General features: G+C 44.2%; 1 protein-coding gene across 5 annotated transcripts in view; it reads right to left on the bottom strand.

Moving 5' to 3' along the window:
• OSBPL8 (oxysterol binding protein like 8) overlaps positions 1-23,801 on the bottom strand; it is a 441,028-nt gene that overhangs the window by 108,028 nt on the left and 309,199 nt on the right. For all 5 annotated transcript variants that reach the window (XM_069764557.1, XM_069764552.1, XM_069764556.1 and 2 more), the window contains one exon: positions 11,759-11,896. In XM_069764557.1, the coding sequence (XP_069620658.1) occupies positions 11,759-11,896 (138 nt within the window). The remainder of the gene's footprint in view (positions 1-11,758; positions 11,897-23,801) is intronic.

The following is a 23,801-nucleotide window of genomic DNA, read 5'->3' as shown; positions in this document are numbered from 1 at the left end:
AGCAGAAGACCAATTAACCAAATCAGCACCCTTCTTGGTCAAATCGGTCAATGGTCTGGCAATGCTAGAAAAATTACAGATGAAGCGACGATAAAAATTAGCAAAGCCCAGGAATTTCTGCAGACTTTTTAGAGATGTCGGCTGAGTCCAATCCTGGATGGCCTGGACCTTAACCGGATCCATCTCGATAGTAGAAGGGGAAAAGATGAACCCCAAAAATGAAACTTTCTGCACACCGAAGAGACACTTTGATCCCTTCACGAACAAGGAATTAGCACGCAGTACCTGGAAAACCATTCTGACTTGCTTCACATGAGACTCCCAATCATCTGAGAAGATCAAAATGTCATCCAAGTAAACAATCAAGAATTTATCCAGATACTCACGGAAAATGTCATGCATAAAAGACTGAAAAACAGATGGAGCATTGGCAAGTCCGAACGGCATCACCAGATACTCAAAATGACCCTCGGGCGTATTAAATGCCGTTTTCCATTCATCTCCCTGCCTGATTCTCACCAGATTATACGCACCACGAAGATCAATCTTAGTAAACCAACTAGCCCCCTTAATCCGAGCAAACAAGTCAGAAATCAATGGCAAGGGATACTGAAACTTAACAGTGATCTTATTAAGAAGGCGGTAATCAATACACGGTCTTAGCGAACCATCCTTCTTGGCTACAAAAAAGAACCCTGCTCCCAATGGTGACGACGATGGGCGAATATGTCCCTTCTCCAGGGACTCCTTCACATAACTGCGCATAGCGGTGTGTTCAGGTACGGACAAATTAAATAAACGACCCTTAGGGAATTTACTACCAGGAATCAAATCGATAGCACAATCACAATTCCTATGCGGAGGTAGGGCATCAGACTTGGACTCTTCAAATACATCCTGAAAGTCCGACAAGAACTCTGGGATGTCAGAAGGAATGGATGACGAAATAGACAAAAATGGAACATCACCATGTACTCCCTGACAACCCCAGCTGGTTACCGACATAGAGTTCCAATCCAATACTGGATTATGGGTTTGTAGCCATGGCAACCCCAACACGACCACATCATGCAAATTATGCAGTACCAGAAAGTGAATAACTTCCTGATGTGCAGGAGCCATGCACATGGTCAGCTGGGCCCAGTACTGAGGCTTATTCTTGGCCAAAGGTGTAGCATCAATTCCTCTCAACGGAATAGGACACCGCAAAGGCTCCAAGAAAAATCCACAACGTTTAGCATAATCCAAATCCATCAGATTCAGGGCAGCGCCTGAATCCACAAACGCCATGACAGAATACGATGACAAAGAGCACATTAAGGTAATGGACAAAAGGAATTTGGACTGTACAGTACCAATAACGGCAGAGCTATCGAACCGCCTAGTGCGTTTAGGACAATTAGAAATAGCATGAGTAGAATCACCACAATAGAAACACAGTCTGTTCAGACGTCTGTGTTCTTGCCGTTCTACTTTAGTCATAGTCCTGTCGCACTGCATAGGCTCAGGTTTACTCTCAGACAATACCGCCAGATGGTGCACAGATTTACGCTCGCGCAAGCGACGACCGATCTGAATGGCCAAGGACATAGACTCATTCAAACCAGCAGGCATAGGAAATCCCACCATTACATCCTTAAGAGCTTCAGAGAGACCCTTTCTGAACAAAGCCGCTAGTGCAGATTCATTCCACAGAGTGAGTACTGACCACTTCCTAAATTTCTGACAATATACTTCTACATCATCCTGACCCTGGCATAAAGCCAGCAGATTTTTCTCAGCCTGATCCACTGAATTAGGCTCATCGTAAAGCAATCCCAGCGCCTGGAAAAATGCATCAACATTACTCAATGCAGAATCTCCTGGTGCAAGAGAAAACGCCCAGTCCTGTGGGTCGCCGCGCAAAAAAGAAATAATAATCAAAACCTGTTGAATAGGATTACCAGAAGAATGAGGTTTCAAGGCCAAAAATAGCTTACAATTATTTCTGAAGCTCAGGAACTTAGTTCTGTCACCAAAAAACAAATCAGGAATCGGAATTCTTGGTTCTAGCATCGATTTCTGATCAATAGTATCTTGAATCTTTTGTACATTTACAACGAGATTATCCATTGAGGAGCACAGAGCCTGAATATCCATGTCCACAGCTGTGTCCTGAAGCACTCTAATGTCTAGGGGAAAAAAAAGACTGAAGACAGAGCTAAGAAAAAAAAATGCTGTCAGGATTTCTTTTTTCCCTCTATTGGGAATCATTGGTGGGCTCCTTGTACTGTTATGGCCGGCAATCAGGCAACACAGTGTGCAGTAATCAGCGCACATACAGAGATCTGGCAATAACCAAAAACAATAGGACGAGCTCTGAGACGTGGAATCTCTGTAGACTGCAGTACCTGATCTATCCTCACACAACTATAAGCAGCAGTGGATTGCGCCTATCACTACCTATGCAACTCGGCACTGCCTGAGGAGCTGACTAGCCTGAAGATAGAAATACAAGCCTGACTTACCTCAGAGAAATACCCCAAAGGAATAGGCAGCCCCCCACATATAATGACTGTTAGCAAGATGAAAAGACAAACGTAGGAATGAAATAGATTCAGCAAAGTGAGGCCCGATATTCTAGACAGAGCGAGGATAGCAAAGAGAACTATGCAGTCTACAAAAAACCCTAAAACGAAAACCACGCAAAGGGGCAAAAAGACCCACCGTGCCGAACTAACAGCACGGCGGTGCACCCCTTTGCTTCTCAGAGCTTCCAGCAAAAGTTAATAGCAAGCTGGACAGAAAAAACAGAAAACAAACTAGAAGCACTTATCTAGCAGAGCAGCAGGCCCAAGGAAAGATGCAGTAGCTCAGATCCAACACTGGAACATTGACAAGGAGCAAGGAAGACAGACTCAGGTGGAGCTAAATAGCAAGGCAGCCAACGAGCTCACCAAAACACCTGAGGGAGAAAGCCCAGAGACTGCAATACCACTTGTGACCACAGAAGTGAACTCAGCCACAGAATTCACAACAGAATGGATATCCACTTATAAAATTCAATAAAATGTAAAGCAATTCTTTAAAATAGGCCATCATTATTAGCTGTTTGAAAAAGGCCGCAATGCTCCTGCAATAATTGTATCCCATTGATTGCTTATCCTGCTCACACTGTACTTTTAGTAGCAGCTGTTATTGGTATTGGAACTTTGTCTTATTAAAGTGAATCTGTCAGTAGGATAAATCCTTATGAGCCATCTATATGGGCATGTAGGTCAGAGGAAGCTCAATACTATGATATCTCACTATGTTAGCGCACTGCCAAAACAGTATGTACATACAGCGCCTGGTGTGGGCGGGGCTAGCTTTCTCAGCTCTGCTGCATTGCTAAGTCTAGGAAATCTCATTGTGTCACAACCGTTGCACCCTGTAAACTAAGTAACACCTCGTTGGATTTAGGGTTTCTTTTCCTACATTATGCTGCTCTTAGATGAGATCGCTAAAACCTGCTGAAACAATCCCTTTAACAATTCAGCAACGATAAATATAACTGAATTATATCATAATGCACATCTGTAGGAGTGTATACAAGAGTAGTATTTCAGCCATTCATGTTTTTTTTAGGTCTAAAATGTATTTGGACACAAACCACGTAAAAATATTTAAGAGTAGCTAACTGTATTCCCTTCATTTGAATGTTTAACATGTAAATTGCAAACATATTGTTACAGGATTAATTACCCTATTTTGCTACATTCCTTCAGGAAACACACTGTGCTGTATCACCTGCCTAGATCTGTGTGTACAGACCCACCAACTTTGAAGAAGGGTTCTTAACAGTGAGAACAATCTGCTTCCTAGCATCCACAGTAAGAAAAGTGCAGGAACAGAGTCTGCACAACTCGCTCACTCTCAGGGGCCGTGCACACTGCATTCTTGACCAGAGTGATATCTGTTAAAAAAAATAAAAAAAACAATCGCACTTGGAAGAATGTTATTCAATGGAGCAGTACAGATGAACAATTTTTTTTTTATCACTGACCAAATCTGTGTGTGAAGAAAAAAAGTCACACAGTACATTAGTTTCTTTTGTAAATCGGATGAGACTTGGCCATTCTAGTGTATGGGTGCGCAAAATAAATCGGACGCCACAGTATACCATTCGATTATTACGGATACATTGCAGTGTTGTAATTTAAACTGTAAATGGTCTTGTAAATGATTCAAAGTTGCTGCTGTAAAAAAAAAACAGATTGTATACAGACTGCACATTGATGACAAGTGAGAAAAAAATCCTCCCTTTTTTCTGAATGAAACTATGATGACTTTTTTTATATGGCCGTGTGAACCCACCCTCACTGTGGATCAACTCAGAAAAATCAGATTTGTTGCCTCTGGTGCTGGGGTTCAGAGTGTATGTGCACTGCCTTACTTCTATCAGTCAGTTCTTTACGAAGATCAGAAGCAGAGCATGCACAGCACTCTCACTGGGAGCACTTCATAACTGGCAGGGAACGCACACTGGGAGAATTGCAAACACCCACCCATATCCATGTGAATGTCATGAACGCCATGGACTGCAGGTGTGATTTGCCCAGAGTCACTCTTGCACTGCGCTCTCCATGGCTCTAGCAGTCACTCTTACACTGCGCTCTCCATGGCTCTAGCAGTCACTCTTGCACTGCGCTCTCCATGGCTCTAGCAGTCACTCTTACACTGCGCTCTCCATGGCTCTAGCAGTCACTCTTGCACTGCGCTCTCCATGGCTCTAGCAGTCCCTCTTGCACTGCGCTCTCCATGGCTCTAGCAGTCACTCTTGCACTGCGCTCTCCATGGCTCTAGCAGTCACTCTTGCACTGCGCTCTCCATGGCTCTTGCAGTCACTCTTGCACTGCGCTCTCCATGGCTCTAGCAGTCACTCTTGCACTGCGCTCTCCATGGCTCTAGCAGTCCCTCTTGCACTGCACTCTCCATGGCTCTAGCAGTCACTCTTACACTGCGCTCTCCATGGCTCTAGCAGTCACTCTTGCACTGCGCTCTCCATGGCTCTAGCAGTCCCTCTTGCACTGCGCTCTCCATGGCTCTAGCAGTCACTCTTGCACTGCGCTCTCCATGGCTCTAGCAGTCACTCTTGCACTGCGCTCTCCATGGCTCTAGCAGTCACTCTTGCACTGCGCTCTCCATGGCTCTAGCAGTCACTCTTGCACTGCGCTCTCCATGGCTCTAGCAGTCACTCTTGCACTGCGCTCTCCATGGCTCTAGCAGTCACTCTTGCACTGCGCTCTCCATGGCTCTAGCAGTCCCTCTTGCACTGCGCTCTCCATGGCTCTAGCAGTCACTCTTACACTGCGCTCTCCATGGCTCTAGCAGTCACTCTTGCACTGCGCTCTCCATGGCTCTAGCAGTCACTCTTGCACTGCGCTCTCCATGGCTCTAGCAGTCACTCTTGCACTGCGCTCTCCATGGCTCTAGCAGTCCCTCTTGCACTGCGCTCTCCATGGCTCTAGCAGTCACTCTTACACTGCGCTCTCCATGGCTCTAGCAGTCCCTCTTGCACTGCGCTCTCCATGGCTCTAGCAGTCCCTCTTGCACTGCGCTCTCCATGGCTCTAGCAGTCACTCTTGCACTGCGCTCTCCATGGCTCTAGCAGTCACTCTTGCACTGCGCTCTCCATGGCTCTAGCAGTCACTCTTGCACTGCGCTCTCTATGGCTCTAGCATCCTTACAATCACAGTGAGTCAGCAGTGCAGACTCAGCTTCTGCTATTCCCTCCTTGTGGCACGCACGCTATACTCACACTCACCTCTACTCAAAGTTGGTAGGGTCATAGACAAGATATGCTGTGTGGATCTAGGCAGCTGTTAGAGCACAGTTCAGCATCTGCTTTCTACAGGAAGTTGCGAAATAGGGAAATTAACCCAATTCAAATATTTTTGAAACTTTTCCAGCTTTAAGGGTATGTGCCCACGATCAGGAATAGCAGTGTTCTGGACCTGTGCTTTGCCCAAAACGCTGTGTTCTGCGATACAAGAACAGTGGATGGGATTTATAGAAATCCCGTGACCACGTTGCTTCTATTTGACGGTGTGTAAACTCACCCATGGGGCAGGTTTACGAGCCACAGCATATCTTATCAGCAGCGGAGACAACAGAAATTTACACAACAGAATATATTGGATATGGTAAATCCGCATTGTTCAATAAGCATATGCAGATTTAACTGCATAATTGAATGCAGTGAAAAAATGCGCTGTGTTGAAAGCGCTGCTATGTCCTGATCGTGGGCATGCACCAGTCACTAGTTTAATTGTCAGATATAAACTAAAACTAAAACCCCCTGACTCCCCATGTAACCCCCCAAAACATTGTCAGGATAAGAATACTGCATGAGAGAATGTCAAAAGGTTTTTGGGGGTATACAAGGAGAGTCAGGGGGCTATCTAACCATTTATGGAATGCAGCACAGGCGCTGAATAAGGTGATAGCTTTGGTTGATATATGACAAAACTGCTGACAGGTTCCCTTTAAAAGTTAGAAAAAATATATTTACTCTAACATTTAATGAGTTGTGTCCAAGTACATTTTACACACAAAAAACAAACAAAAACAAAGTATTATATTTAAAAGTACTCATTAAATAGTATTTCTCAAAGATTACACGCAAAGGTTTTGTGATGTGCTCGGAATCATTATGTTATTAACTTACAAATGTCAAAATCATAAAGTTAGTAAAATCTGGAAAGCTCTTTCCCCAGGACCTTTCTCCATGCCACGCAACACAACACTAAATTATAATTTACAATGAGATAATTATGAAGTACTAAATAATTGCCAGACCTCCAAATAGAAGCATGAGAGGAGCCCTCGTAGTTCACTTACCACCCACGCTGTAGCCAGCAGATTCCAGCACTGTACCAACTGCTAAAAATATGTCTGGATTCTAAAGCTGCACAGAAAGCAGATACAGAACATAATGTACAAAGCAAGTGCCCAAAGAAATGCACTCAAAAATGATGAATAGCAGTGACTCGGAAATGCTGGCTCAGATACCGCATGGAAAAATGAAAATAGGACAAAATCCAATACACTTGTGTGACCATATAAAACCAGAAGTGACGAGGTTGTGCAGGGAGTATATCCTGAGAGTTACTAGAAATTAGAGATGCCAGAGCCAGCAGCAATATCTTGTAGAGGAACAGAATTCCCAAACTTCGCTCTGTACTTCCCAGCAGCTGACACTTCTAGGCTAATGGACTGTACCTGGCATGGCACCTTCAGACCGCCACCTGTCATCTATTCCCGGACAAACAAACCGATTGTTGGAGTAATAATCATTTCAGTGGTGTGGGCAGGCTTAAACAGAGCTTAGAGACCCGGTAGATCTGCAGCAAGAAATCAGGGTCTATGCCCCTGTATAACTAGAATCGGCGTTTCTGCCCCTACAAAATGCTGCTCTCACATTGCTAAGCAAAAACCTTCAGATAAATTCCATTTAAGGACACACTTGCAAAAATCACTTCTACACATCTAGCTACAGTGGCCGTGAGACATGCAGCTGCGGGGACTCGAACATATTATTCGAGCACACTGAAGACACTGTTAGAACCCGAGCATGCCCAGATAACGCCTTATCCCAGCACGGACGCTCATCACTACAGACTACCACTTTAAGAATCCTAGATGTAGCAGCTTTTGATGTGGTGGAGTGTATTCATTTTTGCTTCAATTAATTTACAGTAAGTAAAATCGATGATTTTGTAATGAAAGTTGTATTATTAACCTTATTTTCATGTAATAGGTCAAAAAATGTTCGGTGAAACTTTGTCTTATCAAAATGATGGAAATTGTTCTTGGGTTCAGCGATATTGTTTTGCTGAGCACTATATATATATATATATATATATATATACACACATATATATATATACACACTCCCTGTCCTTATGTATGGTGCGGAGTGTTCGCAGCTGCTCCCTGCGCCTGTTACTGTCTACAGCGCACGTGTCACGGTGACCGCGCTGCAGCTAATCAATGAGTGGCACAGCTCTGAGCTCGCTAATTGAATACGTGACGTCATGGCTGCAGACAATAACAGACACTAACAGCAGAGGCAGACACTGACCGCTGGACCTGGGGAAGGCGAGTAAAGCACAGTTTAGTTTTTCCCACAAATTGAAAACACCCTTTTAAAAGCTTCACAGGGCTAAAATAAGAAAATATATACTCACCCATTTAGTTTGGGGAAGGTCTCCGCACTACCGACAGGATTTAAGACACATATCCCGATGTAGTAAAATAAGATGATGGTTTATCCTGACGTGTATCGAAGTACAATGTTTCTTATTCAACAAAAACCACATGTATGAGACAGCAGGGGAATCACTTATATACCGTAGGTTAAAATTCCAAATGTGAGCGCCAAAAAACCAAAACACATGACCACATGTCATTATTCACACGAGTCCCACATAATTTGACACATGACATCTAAAAATCCTTAGTAAATGCCAGTATAATACAAAACGTGTCATTTAAAACTAAACAATATAAAAATATTAACATTTGCTTTAATTATAGGTATCGCAATTGGAACCTTGAAGAAATAAACGTTGCAGCAGATTTGACAAAAGGGGATTTCCAAGGGAACCCATGTGTGACAAACCCTGAGGAAGACTGAATAACAAACAAATAATTTTAAAAATTATTAAAATAATAAATGAGGTTTTATTTCATTCATTTTTATCACAAGGGCTATACCATGTGAACTATTAACTAACAGAAATTTCCTTTAGATGAGATAGCTTAATGGTTAATGACACTGTTTTAGTTATTTAATTCTAATTCCTATTAAAACAAAATTTTGATATTTTTATATTGTATAGCTTTAAATGATACGTTTGTATTACACTGACGATTACTAAGGTTTTTTAGATGTCATGTGTCAAATTATGTGGGACTCGTGTGAATAATGACATGTGGTCATGTGTTTTGGTTATTTGGCGCTCACATTTGATATTTTAACCTATAAGTGATACCCCTGCTGTCTCATACATGTGGTTTTTCCTGAAGAAGGAGGAACTTTGTACTTCTAAATTCCTCATAATAAACCATCATCTTACTTTACTACACTTTGATATAGGTCTTAAATCCTGTGGGCAGTGTGGAGACCTTCCCCAAACTCCTTCTGACCCGGTGATGTCTGATGGTCACTGGATAACCTGTGGTTCTGCAGCAGCAGAAAATGGACTATACGGTGTTTTTTTTTCGGATTAAACAGGTGAGTTTAATCTGAGCAGAAAGCTCACAATATTTCTCGGATAAAACCCTATTTTGCACGGATCTCTCCTACAGTTACCCTGGATATCAATCTTCCCTGTCGGCATCCTGTTTACCTGGTGATAGCCTTCACATCCCTTATGTGCCACTGACTGCTGCAGTTGTGTACCACATACCACTAATGCCGACCAAGTGTGTTATACAAGAAGTCTTTGCTGCAGAAGCTGGAACGGGGGACTATATACGGTATTTATTTGTGTTACAGACTCACCGGCTGCATGTCCACTGATGCCTCTCTGCAGCTGCCACCAAGCACTGCTGACAAACTGCAGCGGTGACATCACAACTACAGCACACGTGACTTCTGCAGCCAGCGCCTGTGATCAGCAGCTCATTAAACCTAATGATTGGCTTTGGCAGTCACATGTGCTTAGTCATGACGTCACGGCAGCAGCCTGTCAGCAAAGAGTAGGGGCAGCAGCAGAGAGGAATCACTGAACCTACGAAGGATGAGAAACTGTGAATAGTTTATTTTTCACTAGCGCAAGTCTATGGCTACATTTAAAAACGAATGATAAGCGAGTATACTCGTTGCTTGGGTGATCGAGTATTTTTTAGTGCTCGGAGATTTAGTTTTCATTGCTGTAGCTGCATGATTTATGGCTGATAGACAGCTTGAATACATGTGAGGATTCCCTTAGCAACCAGGCAACCCCCACATGTACTCAGGCTGGCTAGTAGCTGCAAATCGTGCAGCTGAGGAGACGAGAACTATATCTCCGAGAAGTTACAAATACTCGGAGACCACTCGAGCAAGCTCAGGAAACCCCAGCAACAAATACACTCGCTCATCACTATTAAAAACATAAAACCCCTTCAACTCTGACAGCACTTTTAGGCTGTGTGCACATATTGCAGATTTTTCACGTTTTAAAACGCTATAAAAACGCAAAAAAAAAAAAAACGCATACATTATGCATCCCATCATTTAGAATGCATTCCGCAATTTTTGTGCACATGATGCGTTTTTTCCCCGCAAAAAAACGCATCGCGGTAAAAAACGCAGCATGTTCATTAGTTTTGCGGATTTCTTGCGGATTCCCCACTATATTATTGCATTGGGAACCTCTGTAAAAATCCGCAAAAAAAACGCACCAAAAACACGGTAAAAACATGGTAAAAATGCGCAAAAAACGCACAAGGATTTCTTGCAGAAAATGTCCACTTTTGCTCAGGAAATTTCTGCAAGAAATCCTGAACATGTGCACATAGCCTAAAGATTGGAAAAACTTAATTCGCCAGCCTCCTAAATTATCACATCTTTACCATATATGTGGTTTGTGTTAAAGGGAACCTGTCACCCCCGTTTTTTGAGATTGAGCTATAAATACTGTTAAATAGGGCCTGCGCTGTGTGTTCCTATAGTGTATGTAGTGTACCCCGATTCCCCATGTATGCTGAGAAATAACTTACCAAAGTCGCCGTTTTCGCCTGTCAATCAGGCTGGTCAGGTCGGGAGGGCGTGGCGACATCGCTGGTTCTTCCTCAGCTTTATGTTGGTGGCGTAGTGGCGAACAAGCAGCGCGCAATCTGCGCTGTAATCCCTTGCATCGGTGGGGGCGGCCATCTTCCTGGGGCCGCGCGTGCGCAGATCGAGTGCTCTGCTGCACGGGGCTTCAGGAAAATGGCCGCGGGATGCTGCGCGTGCGCAGAAGAGATCGCGGTGGCCATTTTCCCAAAGCCAAGTTTGCATCTCGGCTTTGGGAAAATGGCCGCCGCGATCTCTAATGCGCACGCGCGGCATCCCGCGGCCATTTTCCTGAAGCCCCGTGCAGCAGAGCACTCGATCTGCGCACGCGCGGCCCCAGGAAGATGGCCGCCCCCACCGATGCAAGGGATTACAGCGCAGATTGCGCGCTGCTTGTTCACCACTACGCCACCAACGTAAAGCTGAGGAAGAACCAGCGATGTCGCCACGCCCTCCCGACCTGACCAGCCTGATTGACAGGCGAAAACGGCGACTTTGGTAAGTTATTTCTCAGCATACATGGGGAATCGGGGTACACTACATACACTATAGGAACACACAGCGCAGGCCCTATTTAACAGTATTTATAGCTCAATCTCAAAAAACGGGGTGACAGGTTCCCTTTAATGCAGTACATACAAAACATTAGAAATAAAAAAGTCACCAAATTAAGCTCTATGTGAATAATTACCGAAATAAACTACAATTTTTCATGATTCACTACTCGTTAGATTTCAAAGTCCTGAGCTGCACCGCTACAAATCTTATCTCTATTTCCTGCACTTGAAGGTTTTAGGAATCTAAATATAACAGACAGACACTGTAGGATAAACAGAAATTCAAGGTTATTATGGAGAAAAGCAAAAATCCTGTTCAAGGTCCACAGCGCCACCGAGACATCTAAAATGTGTGCAGAACTTGTTTCAATTCAGAACCCATGAACTTAGAACAGAATTCAGATTGGTTTCCTACCATGACTGTGGATGATCCCGGGACTTAGCGTAGCCTGGACCAAGTCTTTGGTTGGAGATAGATATACGTCTTTACCCTGCCGCTGGCTCATTTTTGCAGCAGCTATCACTGGAGACTCATCACTGCTTGTTACCACATCTGGAGAGAGAAAACACAAAACTTTCAGAAATGTTCAATATCCCCATCAGCCATATAGCACAACCATTGACAGAATGGTAGGGTTGGCAGCGTCATCTCACAGGCTGAAGGCATGTGTTTTGTGCTTTTAGGCTACAACACGTGACTAGAGCGGCCCTACTTACTTCTATGAGGATTGAGGCAGTCAGGCAGAGCAGTTTCGTTCCACTCATATTGATGAGCTATTCAATTATTCAAATAGGGCAAGAACTGCAGCACCCAGTGGCGGCCATTACACAGTGCCCGAGCAGTGTCGTTCATCTACACAACTGCCCACATTCTGGCCTGCAGTGGCGCTGAACAGCTAACCGGTGGAAGTGAAGCGTGTCGGACCCATACTGATCTGATATTGACGACATATCCTTAGGCTAGGTTGTCAACATCAAAGTAGAGGAAGGGTAGCACCCCTGAGCAAGCACACCCAATAGTACATGGAACTAATGGTGGTGGCGTCCAGAAACAAAGGATTAAAATAGGTCAAGGCCATGAGGAAGAAAACTGTGAGACAAAATATTCTATTGTTTTGGAAACTTAAACTAAATGGATAATCAAATGTCAGCCCTGTTTTCTGGTTCCACCTCAATGTGATGTAAGGCAGGGGTGTCAAACTGCATTCCTCGAGGGCCTCAGACCATGCGTGTTTTCAAGATTTCCTTTGCATTACACAAGGTGCTGGTGTCAAGGTGAAAATATATGTCTTTATACTCTTTTGTACATATATATATTCTTATGCTGTGAAACAATAAGTTTTTCCCCTTCATGCTTATTAATGCAAATTTAACTGTATTTAAGATGGCTGCCAGTATTCACCTTTGCTCCAGATTCACTCTGCTGAAGAAGCAAGCTACACATTCCAGAAGGACAAGTATCATTTCTCTGGAAATGATACTTAAAGCGATGTGGACAAGATGTGGACAAAGGAAGATTCATCAGATGATGTCAGAGCCAACCAGAAGGACTGAATACTAGATACATTGCTTAACCCCTGCCTATCCCCGCCCTCTGCACACCTTCCCCCAATAGATCATATAATGCTGTGTATAAGAAAATAAAATCAGTTGCTGAGACGTTACTACACTTTGTAGACAAACGGGCAGGCACTGAGTTTGAACCAGATTTTGTCTGACTCATTCTTCAATTTGGTACCACTGCTCTTATCTTGATTTGAAATGACTGGTGGATGAAGGGTATTGTCGTGACGACCCCGACAATTTGGCGCAACCAACGTGGGGCGTGGCCCGCGATCCGAGACCCCCTGGACCCATGCCTGGACGTCCGTGGACGACACCCGTAGTGGCTGACCTCGAGGACTGATCACCCTCCAAACACGGTAAGTGGAGATCACGTACTATGTATGTGTCACACTTGCTAGTGTTTCAGCCATTATTGGTTAGTCTGTGGTCTCCTTGGGTCTGGGGAGTGACTGGTCGAGTGGTGAGACCGAGCGTGATCCCGTGCCACGCTTCGAACCAGCAACGGAGAGACGTCGCACTCTGCGCGTCCTCGTGTACACCACACCTCCTCCACCGGTCATTGTACTCCATTCAACCACCCTACCCGTGACTGTTGCCTAGTAGGGATAGAGTGAAAGATTGAGAAGTTTGTGGATTGGGGGCGGCTTTGAGAAAGGGACAGGAGACGCAGCCTCTGTGATATTGTACCAACTAGGTAATTAAGACGTCCCGAGAGGGGACCACCTGTTTTTCTGTGGAGGGCTCTCACTAGGAGACCGCCTCCCGACTGGTTAGAATATCGTGACAGGGTAGACTGTTAATCACGGGTGTTCAGGGGTTAGGGACAGGATATCGAGCGCGAGGCTCTTTATTCATAACACGTCGAACGCGAGGCTCTGTGTTGTTTTTTGATGGGAAACCCGTGTTGTTACCGCTGTCAGTGATCCTGGGCTGCAGCAGGGCATAGTATTCTGTGAGTCATGTTGCGTCTCTTGAAGCAGAAATCCGTGCCCCACGAGTTAAGTGAGGATGCTATGGAAGTCAAGACAATAGTAGAGTCACGGGAGGGCAAGAAGGCAGTCAAGAATGTTGAAAGATGAAGGACTGTTAGAACAAGCGCAAGCTCATCTGCGAGTTGCGCGAGGTTTAAAGAACGAGGAATGGAAAGAGGTTGATGGAGAGGGAGAATCAGAGGATGCAGAGCCCGTGTTTGGTTATAAAATATCTCAATCATTGGTTTTTCTAAGGTGTTTTGGTATATGAATTGTGTGAAGGTTTTGTAGAAATTAATTGAGTCTGAGAATTGCTGTATTCCGTTACTGTGGTTTTCCAAAACACCCGATGGGAGGGGGGAGTCAAACCGCTGCGTTATTGTTTTCTTTTGTGTTGAGGAATGCTGTAAATTCTTATTTCCGTGTTCGTAGCTGATGGGAGGGGTGAACCCCTGCGCGAATTGTTTGTGATTTTTTCCTCTTTGTGCTGCGGGACAGAGAAAGGGGGGGCCAAAGTTTTCAGAAGAACTTAAGCCATTCTGTATCAGCAGCTGCAGCGATCCTTGCTCGCTCTCTAGCCCCCCCCCTGCAGCTTCAAGGACGCAGCTCGCTTCCTTATCAGTGGCTCAGAAGACTCCAGCTCCAGCCCCCCTCCCTTACACGAATCCAGTCTCATATTCCAATATTTATTTTAACCCTGTGTCTGGAAATCTCTCTCGCCATGTTAATTCTCAGACCAAGACAAGACAGATGGACTTGTAAATATTGCGGTCAGACAAACCCAGACTGGAGAAATACTTGTATAATCTGTGTTGCAACCCAACCTAAGTGAATTACACTGATTCCTGTCCAGATAAGATCACATGTAGTGATATAAGAAGCTGACACAGGATTGTGGTTAGTGGGGACATTAACTTTGGGAGTAGGCTGACAGTAATCCTTTTGGGAAGGCGCTGTAGACCAGCATGTCATGTCACCCCCAACCGGTCATCTAGTCACCCCCACCACCAGAGAACCAACCACATCAGGTAGGGTAAGACAGATACAGGAATATAATCCCTGGAAGCCCTCTGACTAGCTAGCTACGCTAAAATAATTGGCTGACCCTGAGAATAAACCTTTCCCATTATACAGACAAAGACAATATGATGGACGTATAAGTGCACCTGAGCAGACCTAGAGAGTTGGTGAGCCAAGATGATGGTCAGATGGTATTTACGTTATATAACCCCTATGTAGATAATGAGATGTGTATCTTACATGCCCTTTCCCAATCAGTTTGTAAAAAAAAAAAAAAAAAAAATAGGGGGGATAGTGTCTCTAACCCTGGCAGTTAGAATATCCTTATGTCACGTTACTTCAATATGTGGGTAATTTTTTTGTTTTTTTGTTGTGTGCACATACAGAGCAGGAAGCCATTGTTGCCACTGTTAGTTTTCGCAAGTATCTGGCAGATCTGAACTGTCGAGTTTCGGCCTCGGAACTTCGGTTCTGCCTTGGTCAAGTGATATTTTTGGGTCACTGTCTCCTTCAGGGTGCCAGACACCTCACAGAAGAAAGAAAAATAGCCGTCAGCTACAAAGGATGAGACTGAGCTTCAGCGTTTTCTTGGACTATGTACTTATTGTTGTCAGTGGATACCGGACACATCCCGCATAATGCTACCTCTCTACAAAGCCCTGAAAGACTGTTCAAGATATGCTGATGATTTTGGCAGATTTCACACTGGATACGCTGTTACTACGGAAGATACTGTAGTGCACGCAGCTGCACTCCTTCCCTCACTGTCAGCACAAGAAGCAGAATTTCGGGATCTGTCTACTGCATGTGTTCTGGCCAAAGACAGGCGGGCTGATATATACACGGACTCACAGTATGCATTTGGTATTGTTCATGATTTCGGAGCCCTATGAGCCAATCGAGGATTTGTTACTACTGCCGGGACTCAGTGAAGAATGCTGAAGCTGTTAAAACCCTCATGGACTCAATCAAATTACCTACTCAGGTGGCCATTATCAAAGTTAAGGAGCACGGTACTATGGAACAGTCCACAGACTGTTGGTAACACCTTTGCGGATATGCAAGCAAAAGCCGCTGCTCTCCTACCCGTTGAACAGACCATACCAGCTATGGTGACCACACGCTCTCTGCGTAAACAGTTACAAGAAACACTGACTCTACAGGAACCTGATGATCTATGCCAGACTGAGGTTTTCTACCGGACCCCGCGAGACCGCTTAATGACGATGCAGAGAAGGTCTCCAAAGGAAGAAGTGAAGCAGTGGAAAGCTGATGGAGCACGTATGGACAATGGTCGCTGGAAAAAGGACCAACTTGTGTGTCTCCCTAAGCGGATGTACCCTGCTATTGCCACGTGGGCGCATGGGCCCACACATCGAGGTATCTGTCAGACCTGCAATCCCGGTCAACTTCAACGTGTACCCCCGAAGTATCTTGCTAAGCCCGACTATCCTTTCCAAAGGCTCCAGGTGGACCTCATCACGTTGCCGAAGTCTGGAAGGTATGAATATTGTCTGGTGGTTGTCGACATTTTCTCCAGTTGGCCAGAAGTATTCCCCGTTACCAACGTGACTGCAAAGACCACAGCAAAGAAACTGGTGATGGAAGTTATATGCAGATATGGTGTTCCAGAAGTTGCTGAAAGTGACCAAGGCCCGGCCTTTTCTTCTCATGTGTATCAGGAGGTTCTGACAATGCTTGGATCCACTGTAGCCCTCCATACTCTCCACAATCCAGTGGGAAAGTTAAGAGGCTGAACGGCACGCTGAAGGGACAATTGACCAAATTGATGCAGGAGACTACGGCTCCATGGCCAGGGCTCTTACATATTCGTACTACCCCTATTTCAAAACATAGCCTGTCCCCATATGAGATATTGTTTGGTGCTAGGTTCTCAGTTGTAAATTTTCAGTCTCAGTAGTTGTCAGAAGAAACTGACCGTGCTGTTCAATATGTTATTCAGCTTAGTAAAAATGTTGCTAACACCCATGTTTTAGTTTCTTCTTTCATTCCAGATTCAGCAGAAACCGATATTGGTCACAATTTGAAGTCTGGTGGTCTTATGGTCGTGAAAAGCTATGTCAGTAAAACTTGAAGGAAAGAGCACCTGGATCCACGCTTCACACTGTAAAAGAGACCGGACCAGCGCCTAGTCGCAGCAGTGATTAAAGAAAAATGTTGTTCTTGTTTTTGGTCCTAGGGCCAGGGGTCATCCTCGCCCCTACCTCCCCGGCCCCTATTGTAAATAAGAAATCCGGTGCCACTATTCTCTGGGTAGACCTAACGGCCCCGGTAAATATCGGGTGATTTGATTTCTGCAATGTAGTCAAGTGCCCCGAGACTCAGCGGGTGGTAGAGGGAATTATCCAGTACTATATATGTGTTACCAGAGATAACAATTGTACTGAGAAGATATTTCCATAATGTGTTTAAGGCCCCCGTTACCAGTACAGCTAAAACAGGCCCAGGTGAACGTTTGCAAAATATAGTTAACGAAGTAATCCCCATTCCAGGTCTTAGTTGGCAAGAAGTCTTCTCCATAGAAACACAAACAGCCCCAAGGACAAATTTATGGTTAGAATGGGTAAGATACAATGTAAGAGTCCAGAATATCTCTGTAGGATGTATTGCTTGTGCTGCAGCGAATATATATCTATACACACATGCATTGTTTTTTTTCCTGATGACAATACCACTGCCTGTGTTATGAATCTGTTGAAGGGTCTAAAGGTACTGTCACACTAGACGATATCGCTAGCGATCTGTGACGTTGCAGCGTCCTCGCTAGCGATATCGTCCAGTGTGACAGGCAGCAGCGATCAGGCCCCTGCTGGGAGATCGCTGGTCGGGGAAGAAAGTCCAGAACTTTATTTCGTCGCTGGACTCCCCGTAGACATCGCTGAATCGGCGTGTGTGACACCGATTCAGCGATGTCTTTGCTGGTAACCAGGGTAAACATCGGGTAACTAAGCACAGGGCCGCGCTTAGTAACCCGATGTTTACCCTGGTTACCATCCTAAAAGTAAAAAAACAAACACTACATACTTACCTACAGCCGTCTGTCCTCCAGCGCTGTGCTCTGCACTCCTCCTGCTCTGGCTGTGAGCGTCGGTCAGCCGGAAAGCAGAGTGGTGACGTCACCGCTCTGCTTTCTGGCTGCCCGGCGCTCACAGCCAGACCAGAGAAGCAGAGCGCCGAGGACAGACAGCAGAAGGTAAGTATGTAGCGTTTGTTTTTTTACTTTTTAGGATGGTAACCAGGGTAAACATCGGGTTACTAAGCGCGGCCCTGCGCTTAGTTACCCAATGTTTACCCTGGTTACCGGGGACCTCGGGATCGTTGGTCGCTGGAGAGCTGTCTGTGTGACAGCTCTCCAGCGACCAAACAGCGACGCTGCAGCGATCCGGATCGTTGTCGGTATCGCTGCAGCGTCGCTATGTGTGACGGTACCTTAAAGCCCACTGATTGCTCAGATTATGTCCCACTAATTCATGAAGCACCTAAACTAAAGGTCCCAGGAGGGATAACTGTGTTAACTGATAATTATACCTGCTATAATTCCCACGACACTACAGGTACACCAGTAGGGGTCTTCGAGACAGGTTTCTGCAAAAAGAACAGTTCCCTAGATACTGACTTGCTAGCTAATCATACACAGTATATGTACGACATTTATTGGTTATGTGGGGATGGTAAGCTCCGTCCTAGGTTGCCTAATGCCTGGACAGTTCAATGCACCCTTGTTAAACTAGCTATGCAGTTCAAGATTTTACCTTGGGATCCGGAGACACCTGATGAATATACCAGAAAGAGGAGAAGTCTCGATCAGCTCCATATGAGTTATGAAGAAGATCCATTAGTATATGTCGATGGCATTGGAGTGCCAAGGGGGGTGCCTGACCAATTTAAAGCCCAGAACTAGATCTATGCTGGCTTTGCTTCTATAATCCCACAGGTGCAGATTAATAAAAATGTTGATTGGATCAATTACATATATTACAGTGAACAAAGGTTTGTCAATTTTACCTGTGATGCTTTCCATGGTATAGTTGAGGAGTTGAGCCCTAACACTAGAATGACCCTCCAAAACCGACTAGCCCTTGATATGATCTTAGCTGAGAAAGGAGGAGTCTGTGGGATGGTGGGAGAGGAATGTTGCACCTATATCCCTCAGAACTCTGGGGTAAATGGAAAGAACATGATAGCTCTTAAAAGGATAAGTGGGTTAGCAGCAGAATTTAAAACTAATGCTGGAGTAGACACATCTTTCTTTTCCGGTTGGTTGGGTGGGCTCAAAGGATTCCTCCAACAAGCTTGTCTAGTACTGATTGCCCTTCTTGTAGTTGGATCGATAATTCTCTGTTGTGTTATTCCCCTGTATAAAAAGGTTATCACTGAGGCAACTCCGACTGGCACCTTCCTCAACCAAGAAGTAGACCCACTAGAGTACAATGGCACTGATCCAGGGGAAATCCCTAAGTACGTCCCCCTCAAGATGTTAGACAAAACCCACTATTTTCAGATGATGCAAAGAGATTTAGTTTAGGGACAGCGGGAGAACTCCATGTGAAGCTAGTGAAGGGTTCAGCTGCCTGGAGGCCTCTCACAAGGGGAGAGCTTCTGAGGTGTCTGGATGAAGAAATCCACCTCCCCTTTCCCCATCACATGGACAGTCTCGAAGGATCTTTCTTTTTAGGGAAAAACTTAGTGTTTAGGGGGGATTGTCAAGGTGAAAATATATGTCTTTATATTCTTTCGTACATATATATAGTCTTATGCTGTGAAACAATAAGTTTTCTCCTTCATGCTTATTAATGCAAATTTAACTGTATTTAAGATGGCTGCCAGTATTCACCTTTGCTCCAGATTCACTCTGCTGAAGAAGCAAGCTACACATTCCAGAAGGACAAGTATCATTTCTCTGGAAATGATACTTAAAGCGATGTGGACAAGATGTGGACAAAGGAAGATTCATCAGATGATGTCAGAGCCAACCAGAAGGACTGAATACTAGATACATTGCTTAACCCCTGCCTATCCCCGCCCTCTGCACACCTTCCCCCAATAGATCATATAATGCTGTGTATTAGAAAATAAAATCAGTTGCTGAGACGTTACTACACTTTGTAGACAAACGGGCAGGCACTGAGTTTGAACCAGATTTTGTCTGACTCATTCTTCAATTTGGTACCACTGCTCTTATCTTGATTTGGAATGACTGGTGGATGAAGGGTATTGTCGTGACGACCCCGACACTGGAATCATGTCCTCATAAGACCTAAAACTATAATAATCACAAAACACCTTTAATGGTTGGAATAAAATGGCTGTGAGGTTTTATTTTGGGTTACAAACCAATTAAATAAATAACATCCATAAATTCATAAGTCCAAATGTCCATAAACTTCCAGAAACCAAATGCACCCAAAGTTGAGTGATTTTTTACCCACAAATAAAACCAAACGACAGGTGAATGATAACATAAAGGGAGGGAGGGTGGGCTCTTCTTTTCTTCAAGCGCCGGCGAACTGAGCACCTGACGCCGGCGCTCAGGTATATATAGTAAAAAAATTCTGCCCGACAACTGATTGACAACCAATCAAATTTCATAAAAATGGGCGGGCAAAAAGACAGGCAGAACCAGATCTGACTGCTTTTACAATAGTAACAGCCCAACCTTGACCTGAAATTGACCCCAGTATAAATTAAATGAACATGCTTGGCCTATGAGGACATGGGACCCCCGCTATAATTCTGTTGTCTGAGCGGGGGGGGGGGCTTAGCATTCTGTGCAGGTGATTAAATTATCACCTGTGCAATACAAGGAAATCCTGAAAACATGACCTGTTTGCGGCCCTCGAGGAATGCAGTTTGACACCCCTGATTTAAGGAATATGGCTGGCTGATGATGTCCACATGATAAGGCAGCCCCTTCTCCACCTCTACATCAGCCCATAAAGAAACAAATGGGGACTGGCTTAGCTACATTCAGCAGCAAAAAGTGGCACCAAGAAAAAGGTGCTGAAATAGGATGACCCAAGCAGATTTTCACAATAAGGGTATGTGCACACGTTGCGAATTTTCTGTGGATCCGCAGTGTCTTTTGCGGTGCAGAAACGCTGCAGATCCACAATTGATTTACAGTACAATGTAAATCAATGGAAAAAAAAATCCGCTGTGCAGAAAATCCATGCGGAAACGCTGCGGATTAAAAGAAGTAGCATGTCTTATTTTTTGCGGATCTGCAGCATTTTTGTATCCATTCCATTATAGAAATCCACAGGGGTAAAAAACGCTGAAAATCTGCAAAAAATCCGCAGCAAAACCACACAAAAAACACGAAAAATCTGCAGGTGCGTTTTCTGCCAAGAGATGCAGAATCCGCACCAGAAATTCCTAAGGCTAATACGCAACGTGTGCACATAGCCTTACACATATTAGGAAGTTCAATTATTTTACATTTCCTCAACAATAAAACAATTTTCTACCTCCTGACATCCCTTTTAGTAATGCCTGCATTGCAAATACTAATAGCATTTAATGAGTTGGTCATTTAATTGCTGTGTTTGGAATACACACTCTTAATACACATACTTAACATACAAGCTAACTGTCCGACTTAGAGCCGGAATTATTACTACAATCCACTTTAAAGGGTCATTTTAAAATGAAGTTGAGAAAATTAAAAAATGATTTGTATGAGAACACTAGATACATTGGGAATCACAATAGTTTTCTCTCTAATCAAACAGGATGCTGATTTATCTTTGATGTATGCACCAATTGGAGGTACAGAATTGAACCCATGAGGTCACAAACAAAGGCTAGTTTCTGTCACACAAGATTTGGCAACCTATTTTGGACAGTGCGGAAATTTAAAAATACAAAAGAACAAATGATGAAGTACACATTGAGCCATGCAATATAAATGCAGTTACTTCACAGAAGGAAAAGGCAGTGTTTAGCACGGTGGCTGAGTGGTTAGCACTGTTGATTTGCAGCACTGGGGTCCTGGTCTCCTGGTTTCAAATCCCACCAAGGACAACATCTCCAAGCAGTTTGTATGTTCTCATCATGCTTGCGTGGGTTTCCTCTGGGGTCTCTGGTTTCCTCCCACTCTCCAAAGACATACTGATAAGGAAATTAGATACTGAGCCCCAATGAGGACAGAGATGATAATGTATATAAAGCGCTGCGGAATATGATAGAGCTATATAAGCAAAGCATAATAAATCAATAATAACTATGGTGTCAATGAGAGGGCCCCTTCATGCACATCTTACAAAAGACAGACTCCGACACATTAGCTCACTACATACCTTGGAATTCTACTGTGAAACTTACTTGTGCTTTATGCCAACCTGGCTTTCCTACCAAAGTAAAGGATGCATACATTGTCTCACTATTGCCAAGTCGCAAAACATTGCCCACTGTCAGCTGGGCAAGACTGCATGCTAAACCTTCAAAATCGTGGGGCCATTGGCAAACCACAGGCAAAGGAGGTTCTTGGTCATAACTAAGGCTGGTTTCACATTTGCGTTTAAAAACGCAGCGTTTTAAACGCAAACACATTTGGTGAAAAAACGCGTTTAAACGCTGCGTTTTTTAGGCGCATGCGTTTTTGCATGTTTTAACACAAACAAGGTGTTTTGACGCATTTACATGCGTTTTTTCCTGCGTTTGCGTTTTTGAAACGCATGATGAGAAGTGTGTGACAGCTGCCAATCATCAAAATCAACTAGAAAACCCACTATAAACAGAAATACCTAGGGTTAGGATCCCGTAGTAACCCTAGGGATCCTAACCCTAACCCTAAAACACAAACTCTAACCCAAACCCTAACACAAACCCTAACCTTAACCCTAAGGATCCTAACCCTAACCCAAACTCTAACCCTAAAACACAAACTCTAACCCTAACCCAAACTCTAACCCTAACCCTAAAACACAAACTCTAACCCTAACCCTAAAACACAAACTCTAACCCTAACCCTAGGGATCCTAACCCTAACCCTAGGGATCCTAACCCCAACCCTTAGGGTTAGGGTTAGGATCCCTTAGGGTTAGGGTTAGGGGGTGGCTTTTCAGTGTGTATTCTTGTGTTTTTCTATAAAAACGCATGCAAACGCATGTGCTTAAAAACGCATGCGTTTACATAGACATCAATACGTTTTTTTTTTTTACGGCAAAAAAACGCCGCTAAAATTACTACATGTTGCATTTCTGCAACACAATGCATGCAGAGAAAAAACGCATGCGTTGTCAAAACGCGTCAAAACGCATGCAAAAAAACGCATGCGTTTTTAATGTTAAGTATAGGGAAAAAAAGGCATGCTTTTTTTGCGCAAAAACGCAAAAAAAACGCAAATGTGAAACCAGCCTAAGCCTGGCTATAAACTACAGCGGAAACCTGGGCCACTCACAGACGCGCGAATGGTGCCTGTCTATCCAGCGTCTTATCCCAATATGACCTACAAGGCAGAGGTTACTGATCACTGTCGAACCACATGTACAATAACCCAAGACAGGGGATAAAAAGATGTCTTTACATGTACAGCACTATTACATATTTGAAATTATATATATAATAATTGCCGCTATTAACCCTGTGTTTCCCCAACTTTTTACTATTGACGCTGCCTATGCGGCATCAATAGTAAAAAATGTAATGTTAAAAATAATAATAATAAAAAAAACCTGCTATACTCACCCTCCGTAGTCGCTCGCGCCTGCCGCCATCTTCCGTTGCAGGTTCCGGTGGCAAAGATGGTATGGCAGAAGAACCTCTCAAGGACCTCTATGATTACTATGCAGAAGCATCAGTAACCCCCGATCATGTGACGGGGGTCGGCGATGCGCTCATTTCCAGCCGCTTGTCCGGAAGTGCTGGTTAAATGCCGCT

The sequence above is a fragment of the Ranitomeya imitator genome, chromosome 4, assembly GCF_032444005.1.
Source record: "Ranitomeya imitator isolate aRanImi1 chromosome 4, aRanImi1.pri, whole genome shotgun sequence".
Classification (NCBI taxonomy): Eukaryota; Metazoa; Chordata; class Amphibia; order Anura; family Dendrobatidae; genus Ranitomeya; species Ranitomeya imitator.
Note: the sequence above shows the minus strand (reverse complement) of the source record. Positions and strands in the feature narration are given on the sequence as shown.